This window comes from Podarcis raffonei, chromosome 6 (genome assembly GCF_027172205.1).
Source record: "Podarcis raffonei isolate rPodRaf1 chromosome 6, rPodRaf1.pri, whole genome shotgun sequence".
NCBI classification, from domain to species: domain Eukaryota; kingdom Metazoa; phylum Chordata; class Lepidosauria; order Squamata; family Lacertidae; genus Podarcis; species Podarcis raffonei.
The window spans coordinates 20,053,979-20,064,572 of NC_070607.1; the positions used below are offsets into that span (position 1 = coordinate 20,053,979).

Genomic DNA, 10,594 nt, shown 5'->3' on the forward strand with positions numbered 1-10,594 from the left:
AGCATCTACCCAATTTGCCATTTAGACTGGTTCTCACCTAGTGTTAATGTTTGGCTATACCAAAAAACAGTTTTATATATGTTTTCAGATGTTTAAGGTTTTATTTTTAATTGCATGGTTTCAGTAAAAATGTGTTTGCCACCCTGGGTTCTTTTTAGGAAGAATATAAATTCAATAAATAAAGTCTAAACCATAGGAGCAAACTTTTTGTTTAAAACAACATCCCCTCCCCCCGAGGCATTCCTGTTAGGAATGGTTCAGAAGGAGGTACCAAGGTGTCAGAAAACCTATTTATGTATGCGACAACAGTGGCCTGGATTTTCTTAGCCCCCAAATGGAGGTTGAATGGCAATTTAAAGTGAAAGAATATGCAGAGTTAGCATGTCTAACAAGTAGAATAAGAGAGCAAGAAGAACAGGTATTTAAAGAGGAGTGGAATTTTTTTGTTGAGTATGTGGGAAATTGTACACAGTTGAAAACCCTGGTAGTATTAAGGTAAATTCAACAGTATAACATGTTTAAAAGGGTGTAAAATGGGGGAGGGGGACTGATTTAGATGGATATACAAGAACATGCAAGAATTATGGATAAATTAAAAAAAAAAGCTTGGAAGGGGAAGGAGGGAAGTTGTTGAATGTATGGGTATAATGAAAGATGCAAATGTAGAAATGTAAAACCTGAAAACTTTAATTACAAAATGTTTTATAAAAAATATTAATTTATCATCTGAAAAAATGTATCACAAAAGAGAAGAGTATTTTGTAAAAAGCAGGACCTAACACTTTTTTGTGGGATGAGGTTTCACAGATGAGAGTTCATGATATCATTTGACCAGTTGAATTAGGACTTCCATGTGACCAACATTTTATTATTTAAAAAAGTTAAAGAAGCTAAAGTTAAACTTGTCTATAGCAAGTTTGCTCTGGTCTCCTCATCATACTTGTCCTCTGCAAGGACAGGATACCACAACCTTTTGGGTTACTGGATGGTAACTGGATGGGAGGCTAACTGATTGCCACATGTATGCTGCTTAGGGTCCCATAGCAAAAGGTGATATAACCGTGAATTACATGTTACACTTCTTGCAAGGAAAACCCAGACCTTTAAGATGTGCATATTCCGTTTAAAGTTCACGATGCTATGTATTTTACTACTTAATACTGAGTACAAAATATGAAGTATAAAAGCATTCTCATAACAAAGCTCGCTGGATGACTTAAGTCACTCTTTCAGTCTAATAACCTTGCAGAAGTCCCATTAAATTTCAAGGAAAAATATTAAGCTTTTGCTTTAACTCTATGATCAAAATCAGTAAGTCTTCAAAATGCGAAAATTTGGTTAGCTTATGCCCCCAAAGTTAAAAATTCATCACTTAGTCATACAAGTTGTACAAAACAGTTGTATTTAGAAGGACAGTATCACTTGTTACTTCTGAAAAGAGCTTTTGCTGTGTTTTCTAATAACGTCCATAAGATTGTCACTCGTTACAAGGCCATTCTGAGATTGTTTACTTCGCTGCTGTTCTTTCCTCTTCTGGTCATGTAGATATGGAGAATTTAATAACTGGGGTGGGAGAATAGTGCCAGTTGGTTTAACACGCTTCACAACATCCCAGAAAAGTTTCTTGCTGCTGTTATTCACAAAGGTGATTGCAGTTCCACTGTGACCCAGCCGGCCTGCTCTTCCAACCTGAAAATAAACAACTGTATTTAAATTTGGCCCAATTATCTGTCTCATGAAACCAAAAGAATCCCTCAGGTAGCTGTAATCCTCAGATTATCAAAGTTTACAATCAAAGTTTAGTTTCTGTACAGTATGAAAACCTCCCTCTCTTATCTCAAGTAGCAGATTCTGCTACCTTCCTGAAGGGCCAGAAACTCTGATGAGCAACCAGCCATTCCACCTGAGGTTGCTGAAGTGTAGCAGTGTTAACCATTGATAATCAAATATTTTTCCATTATTTTATATGCTTCTCACAGAGCTTATAGAGCTAAAAATCAACCAATAACTGTATTAAATTAAATAGCACAGCAGAGAAGTCTATTTACCTGGTGTACGTATTCATCCATACTAGATGGCATGTCAAAATTCACGACCAGCTTAACGTTGACAAGGTCAAGTCCACGTCCCAGGACTCCAGTGCTTACTACAACTTCATACTTGCCTTGAAATAATCCCTAATGCAAAGCATACAGAAACATTATTTCAGAATCCTTGAAACTGTCTTGTTGTTAAGGTGCAAGATGTAACTAGAAATAAATATTAAACATTACGAATTCTGCTGCTTGTCTTGTAATCAAAAGTTACAAGACAAGATTTCCAACAAAGGAAATTAAGCTGCAGAATTCACAGTGAAGCCAAATCCTGAACATATTTCAAAAGGAATCAAAAAAGAGCAACAGGGCAACAAGCAAAAAAATAAAAAGGAAGCAAAAATAACTTTAAAGTATTTAAATAGAACTAAAAGCTAGCTCCTCTCAGATATATACTCTGAACTTGAACTCACAGTCAGTCTAGCTGCTGCTCTGAATGTTTATGTTGAAAAACATTAATGATAAACTGCATCTAAAATTGGTGGGTAAGCTGTGGCTCTTCAGATGTGGTTGGACTCCCATCAGTCACGGCCTCCATGGTTAATGGAATTGTAGCCAAACATCATCTGGTTGGTCACAGGACTCCCATCCCCTAAATCCAGCCTTACTAACATTACTGCACACTAAAAGCCCCAGACACCCTGTTCCCCCTGCTGACCACTATTTTCAATATACCCTCATGGAATATGGTTGTAGCCCTAAAATTTGTACGTGGATCAGATCAAGTAATTTTCCCAGACCACTGATGAATTCCCAGAATGAGCATGGCAACAGGGCCAGCAAATTATTATTATTATTATTATTATTATTATTATTATTATTATTATTATTATTATTATTATTTCTGTGGATAGCTCAGTCCATAGAGCATGAGATTCTTAATCTCAGGATTGTGGATTCAAGCCCCATGTTGGACAAAAAGATTCCTGCATTGCAGGGGGTTGGACTAGAGGACCCTCATGGTCCCTTCCACTTCTACAATTCTATGATTCTACTTATTAAAATCTGTAGATCTCAGAGCGGTTCATAACATAGAAATACAAGATAAAAAACACAAAATACATAATAAAAACAAAAACAAACCAATAACCCCCCCTCTCCCACAGCCACATTTAAAAGGCTACCGGATGTTAATCAGCCAAAGGCCTAGTCGAAGAGAAACATTTTAACCTGGCACCTAAAGGTGTACAATGAAGGCTCCAGCCAAACCTCCCTAGGGAGAGCATTCCACTGCAGAAAAGGCCCATTCTTAGGTTGCCACCCTCCGGACCTCTCATACAGGAGGAATACAAAGAAGGATCTCAGATGATGATCTCAGGGTCTGGGTAGGTTCACATGGAGAGAGGCGTTGCTGCTTACAAAGTACAGCTTAATTTGGTTGGAGAGCAGCATCTGTGCAGCAATCCAGAATGCTGCATAGAACAGAATTGTGATGGATTGGAACCTATACAAAGAAATCATGAAATTCACAGAAAATTGCAACCTGTTTCAAAAATGTGGCAAGAAACCACAAATAATTCAGCGGTTAAAGCCTATACACATCTAATCAGAAGTAAATTCAGCAGAGTTCAATGGGACTTACTCCCAAGTAAATGTGTACAGGACTACAGCCTTAAGAATAGGAATCTTTTAGAAAATGGGCATCAGAGATATATACAAACCTGTAATATGGCAGTTCTTTCTATCTGTGATTTATCAGCATGCATAGAAATTGTTTGCAAGCCTGTAATTTTATGTACAGCATCGCTCAGGAGATCTGCACCCAGTTTGCATTCTACAAATACCAGCACAGGAGGTTTGAACAGTTTCTTATCCTAAAACAAAGCAAAGTCTCATTTTAAGTCTTGCATGATCAACACAGTTACCAATGGCACTTACAACTCTTTCTCTTAATTAGTGTGTATACATTCTACTGAAACGATGTCAATTTTAAAAATGTTACACGTGCCCCAATTTCACATTTTAGATATATATCCTTTATTATCAAATTAAGGGATGGTTTCGAGTGCAAATAGTTTTTTACTTAAATTATAATATTCATTGACTCAGCCATGGAATATTTTAAAAATCATCAGTAAGAGTAATATTAGATTGTCCTTAGACCCAGGAACATAAGAAGAGTCTGCCTGCTCAAGCCAATGGCCCATCTCGTCCAATATCCTGTTCTTACAGCAGTCAGTCAGATGCCTGTGGGAAGCTGTAAGCAGGACCCCAGCACAGGAGGTCCTGCAGTTTACAGCAACTGGTATTCAGAAGCATACAGCCTCCAGCCACGTATGCAGAACATAGCCACTGTGACTAGTAGCCACTGAGAGCCTTCGCCTCTTCAAATATGTCTAATCCTCTTTTAAAGCCATCCAAGTTGGTGGCTAGAACTGTCTCCTGTGGGAATGAATTCCAGAGTTTAACTATGAGCCGTATAAATAAGTACTTTGTTTTGCCTGTCCTGAATCTTTCAACAATTATGAGACAGGGAGAAAAACATTTCTCCAATCACTTTATTCACGCCATGCATAATCTTACACAAGTCTATCATGCCACCTCTTACTTGGTTTTTCTCAAAACTATAAAGCCCAGAATACTGCAACAGTTCCACATTAGGGGAGTTGCTCCACTCAATTGTTTTGGTTACCCCTTTTGAACATTCCTGTTGACCTTTATAAAACAAAAATTCTAATGAAAAGGAAACTTTGCTGTCTCGCATGACTACAGCTAGAATTCTATATGGTACGTACTGGAATGTTAAGCATATTGCTAAACTGATGGAGCTGTGGGAGGTGGCAGAGCTGAACAAAGTAACGTGGCCCTTCCAAGTCTGCCAAAGCTTGTGTAATATTAACAAGTTTAAAGTAGATTGTGCAGGTATCTTTGAAATGCTGTTAAAAATGGAATCTCGTCAGTGATATTAGCATTACTGAAGCCTTTGCACGATTATTTCTATGTATTTACCAAAATAAAATATCCTATTTCTGGCAAGAGGATGAGAGTATAAACAATATACTCTCTAGGATAATAGAACTGGATGCTTTTTCTTTTTCACTATTCCATATCACAAACTGCTTTTAACCCTAAGTTTAAAAAGCAGTTTGCCATATAACATGCTAGGGCTGCTGTTTGGGGGGGGGACATAGGTAAGGGTTGCTACCGCAACCTCCTTTACCTGGTGTAATGTCCACTGAATTCAATAGAACTTAATTCTGAGTACAGTGGTACCTCGCAAGACGAATGCCTCGCAAGACGAAAAACTCGCAAGACGAAAGAGTTTTCCGTTTTTTGAGTTGCTTCACAAGACGAATTTCCCTATGGGCTTGCTTTGCAAGACGAAAATGTCTTGCGAGTTCTTGCGAGTTTGTTTCCTTTTTCTTAAAACCGCTAAGTACCGTTAATAGCCATGCTTCGCAAGACGAAAAATCCGCAAGACAAAGAAACTCGCAGAACCAATTAATTTCGTCTTGCGAGGCACCACTGTATAGATTGTTAGAATTGCAAAGGAACTTTTCCTTGGATCCCAGCCATGACGCTTTGGATCCTGACTATTCTTTCTAAACACGTCTACACTGGGTTACTTAAATACCTCTCAGCATCACAGATTCTAAAGTACTGAAAACACAATAATAAGCTAGTGAATATCACCAATAATATTGAAGAAACATTTTGTTTCTTCTTCCACAAGTTTCCACAAAAGCATTGGCTAAACTGAATTGCAAGGTCGTGTTTATGCCTCTCTGCTGGGGAGCTCTCAAGAACAAAGCTGCATCAGATAAACAGCCATTTTCCAGTTTCTCTCCTCCAAATCTGCAAAGAATCACAATTTGTGGAAGAAAAACAACAGGTTCTTCCTTCCAAGAATACTAACATTTAATATTTCAAAAAGCTTTTTCTTTTTGGACGGTTCTTCTACCCACAAGATAATCTGGCGAACGTTGGAACATGGCTGGTTCTTTTCTCCGATGGTTATTTTCACTGGATTTTGCAGAAGTCGATTGGCCAGCTGTTCAGTGCCGAAAGGCATTGTGGCAGACACCAGAATAGTCTGACGGTCTGTGGGGATGTTTTCCAAAATGTCTAAAACCTGCTGCTGGAAACCCATCTTTAACATGGTATCAGCCTATGTTAAAGAGAGAGAGAGAGAGAGAGAGAGAGAGAGAGAGAGAGAGAGAGAGAAAGAGACCAGTAAACATTAACATTCCACTGTAGGAGCAGAGGTGAGGAAATAAAAGATTAATTCACTTTCATTGCCAGCATAGTCAGAAGAACAGCCTTGCTGGATCATTTGGTGCAGCATCCCATTTCCTACAATGGCCAGCCTCTAGGGAGCCTACAAGCAGGAAATGATAGCAATAGCCCACTCTGGCTGTCGTCCCCCAGTGATTGGTATGCAGCCTCTGACCCTGGAGACAAATTATATTCCCACCATGACTAGTAGCCTTTGATAGCCTTATCCTCCATGAGTTTGTCTAGCCCACCATATGCAGCCCTTGGAAGGATGTTCAAAAGGATATGCAGCCCTGAAAAAAGGTTCCTCAACTCTGCACTATGCCTATTCGCAGCACCTTCCAGTTCTACTTTATGCTTCTCTTTCCTGCCAGCAACTCACTACTGTCCAAAATGCACGCTAGTGTCTGCAGCAGCTGCTCCCACTTTGCAAAAAAAGTGACCTAGATGCTTAATCCTCAGGTGTGCTCTCATCTCTTCCTTCCTGACACATAAATGGGCCAATACACCATCTGAACTGCATTCCAAGCATACCATGCACTAGCCAAAGTACATACGCATTGCACGTGCCTGAAATCTACTAGTGGTCACCAGACAGAAATCAAGCCATTTCAACCATTGTTATTTCATATTTAAGTTATACCCGCATGCACACTCATACATATATTTTGTGTTTTGTCCCACCATGTATACTTACTTCATCCACTACGACAATTTTAATATTATGGACTTGAACGGAGCTTTGCTTTAGAATTTCTAGCAACCTTCCTGGTGTAGCTATGATAACCTAACAGAAAGAGGGTAGAGGCAAAAACACCAACATTAGAAATAAAATCAATGATCAGTGCTTCATCATTATTATTTATCGTTTTTTATCCTTCCATTCCTCCCAGAAGAACCCAGTGTGGAAAACAACAAAAGGTCAAAAATAATACTCCCCCCCCCCCCGTAATAATAAAATAAAATATCCTCTCTGCTAAATACTTTCAAGGCTGCAAGAACCAGTATCTTCCAGTCATCAAATACCTGGGTAAACAGGAATGTTTCTGAATTCTACCTAAAGGTTAATGAGGGTGGCAGGTGCACCTCACCAAGGAGGGCATCCCATAAGCAGGGAACTATTACTGGCAAGGCACTATAAAGGGGTTGGCACCCAAAACCAAATAAGGCCTCCCTTGCCAATTGTAAAGCCCAATGTGGTTGATACTGGGGCAAGCAATTTTTTAAGGACTTGAGACCCAATCTCTTCAACAAGAGCTGAAGTTCTGGAAGTCTTAAACAAAGAAATCAGTATCACCTCTAGTTCTTTGCCATATATTTTTTAAAAACCCAGAAATCACAGCAGCAGGTTTTACCTTAACATTTTGTTTCAGGCGATGAAGTTGAGGTGGTAATGGCAATCCTCCAACCAGAAGAACAGTTCTCATGTTGGGCAGTCCAATCATGAGCTCTTTAGCTTGTTTCTCTATCTGTATAGCTAACTCCCTCGTTGGCGTCAGAATAAGAGCAGATGGGGTTTCTGCCTGAAGCAGAAAGTGGGAAAAAGTTGTGAGTTGCCAATCTGCATTCTCAATTAAAAGTATCAGATTAGGGGAAAATAAGAGAACAGTTACTGTAATTCATATCAGATTAGCTCAACAACATCCTTTTCATTCAGATGTCAATGGAGACGACAGCAAATAGTCACAGTGTAACATTAGAAACTCTGGAAATCTACTCCCACCTACTAAGACTGTTAAGTACAGAAATAAGAGTAAGTGGACAAACTGTTACAGAGTATTTCTAAATACTGGAGCACTCTTCAGTGGTTATCTGTATGAAGAGGTAAAGCAAATGAAAAAGGGGCTGTGGGACAGGGCTCTTAGGTCACTGCCCCCAGTTTGTGCCAGTTGCTCAAGAGTTCAGCTGTAATTTCTGCAACAGAAAACCTTTTCTACTTGTGGCTGCTGCCTGTGTATTCAGAAGCCTGAAAGGGTTTGAAGTCACATGGGGAGCCTCAATGTGTATAAAAAGATCCCCATTGCAGTTACAGCTGAACTCTTGAGCAACAGGTGTAAGCAGGGACACTGAGGACCTTTTTAGGACAATTGGCAGATTCAGTAATTGTATGGTTTATCCAGCCAACTGACAGATATACAGCTGAAAGAATATATTAGATATTCTGTACTGTTTTCCAAACATTCACTTTTTTCAAGTCAACTGACATAAGTTCAAAGAAGAAAGAAACAGCTAAAAATAATTTCTCTAGAATTCTCAGTGCAACTAAGGTTGAAATTCAATGCAGAGTTTCCCAAAGAGAAATCCCCTTGAAAGCACTGGGATTTACTTCTAAGTAAACATGTACAGGAGCGTGCTGCACAATTCCCACAGCTTTTTGAAAATGCAGGTTTAAACTTTACCTCTCCCAAGGCTTTAATTACAACAGGAAGCAGGAAAGCAGCAGTTTTTCCTGAGCCAGTGTCAGCCGTGGCCATGATATCCCTGCCCAGTAATCCAACTGGGATCATCTGCATTTGGACAGGAGTTGGGACTTCATAGCCTGATTTTTTCAAATTGGTGTTTAAAATTTCAGGGAAGCCACAGTGTTCAAATTCTACAATAGGTCTTGCAACTTCTTGACCTTGAACAGCAATGCCTAGTTGCTGCTTTAAGTTTTCAATCTGCTCCTCTTGAAGGCTTAGCACAAATGGATTCTCTTCATAGACGTAAGTACCATCAAGTAACGTGGACTGAGTCTCTGCTTTTTCACAACTGCTAGCAGATTTTGAGTTTTCCTTTTCCTCTTTGATATGTAAAAGGTGTTTGGCTTTGCACTCCAAGCTACAAACATCTTCGTCAGTCTTGTCACAGATGTATTCCCCATAACGACCACAAACCACACAGACAGGTTCCCCAGGCTGTGGCCAACGTTGCATTTTGCTGAAAGATTTTATGGGATCCTCAGCAAGAGAAGAGTCCTCATTGTTTGCATTTTCCACTGTTGCTTCAGTAAGAGCTACAGCTGAATCCAGAGAGATGTGCAGCTTAGTGTCTCTTTCCATTGGTCCAAACAAGTCACTCTCTGAGCTTGGCATGTCTTTTGTATCTGACTTAGCATCTCGGAGGTCTGTGGCATTTTCAAGTGAGGATTCACTTGGAGATAGCTTATTTTTCTTAGTTACACAGGTCCCCTCATCACCAGCATTCCTCTTGACTTTAATAGACCTTGGAACAAACATTCTTCAACAGCCTGTAATGAAAGCATAGAATATGTATTACTGTACACATCTGATAAAAGTAGGATTTCAGAATAATTCAGGGACTGCTAAAATGCACTCCAATAGTCCAAACCTTAATTATGAAGCATAACAAAATATATTAATGCCATCCAAATGGGAGTTACTGCAACGGCTATCTGAAAGCTTCAACTAGTACAGGCTGTAATTTTCCATTTCCTGACAGAGAACATTCTCTTGCAGCAGGTCACGATGACGCTGCATTCATCTGCACAGTGCCCCTATTCACTTATGTATTCATAATTTGGGTTTTTAATTCTTAAAACAATTTACCCAGACAATAGCTCCTAAGGGAGCTATTCACTGCAGAAGGCTGACAAGTTGTTCCCTGCCGAAATCGCCATAGCAGCCTCAAACCCAGACAACATACTGCTTCTTAGAAAGGCTTAGGCTGTGTGAGGTACATTTAAATCACTCACCCACACAAGAATCCTGGAAACGATACTTGACACATTGACAAACTACGGTTTCCAGGGCATGAGATTTAAACATGCTTCGAATGCATGGCGTTTATATGCAGCCTTACCTTACTTCTGAGCAGACGAGTGCAGGACTTGTGCTGTTAGCAGCAAAGAACGACACAGCCCCCAAGAGCTGGGTGTTTGTTTGTTTTTGTGGCACAAGCTTTTCCGGACTACTAGAACCAGTTCACCCAAAAGCACGCATTATCTGCAGGCTAGACAAGATCGCATAGAAGTCTATGGGGCAGTTTGGGACGATTCTGTTCAAAGCTAAGAGCAAGCAAAGCGACTGTTTCCGATGCAACACAATCACCTACGTGGTCGTGGTGGAGAAGCAAAAGCCTCCGGGCTCCAGTCCGACAGGCCCCGCACCTCCCTTGACCCTGACGTCTCCAGATACCGTAGCTTGATTGTCTCCCGCCGCAGCAGATGGTCCTCCGTGGGTTTTGCAATGTTTGTGGCCGCTCTAGGCACTCAGCACCGGGGCGGAAGAGACGTACAATAAGCTCCGTACTTCCGGTTCCTGTTTGAATGTGCATGGCAGGAGCTG

At 40.1% G+C, this 10,594-nt stretch overlaps 1 protein-coding gene across 5 annotated transcripts; it reads right to left on the reverse strand.

Moving 5' to 3' along the window:
* Nucleotides 1–1,383: 1,383 nt before the first annotated feature.
* DDX59 (DEAD-box helicase 59) lies at nucleotides 1,384–10,594 on the reverse strand. Of its 5 annotated transcripts, none has more exons than XM_053391515.1 (8): nucleotides 10,362–10,594; nucleotides 8,708–9,537; nucleotides 7,664–7,831; nucleotides 7,006–7,095; nucleotides 5,950–6,201; nucleotides 3,755–3,907; nucleotides 2,049–2,177; nucleotides 1,384–1,689 (listed from the first exon to the last, which is right to left on the reverse strand). In XM_053391515.1, the coding sequence occupies exons 2-8, from the start codon at nucleotides 9,524–9,526 to the stop codon at nucleotides 1,426–1,428; spliced, it is 1,875 nt and encodes a 624-aa protein (XP_053247490.1). In that variant the 5' UTR covers nucleotides 9,527–9,537; nucleotides 10,362–10,594; the 3' UTR covers nucleotides 1,384–1,425. The 5 variants fall into 5 exon arrangements, with proteins under 5 accessions (XP_053247490.1, XP_053247493.1, XP_053247491.1 ...); XM_053391518.1 differs by having other exon boundaries at nucleotides 10,445–10,589; XM_053391516.1 differs by having other exon boundaries at nucleotides 10,358–10,589.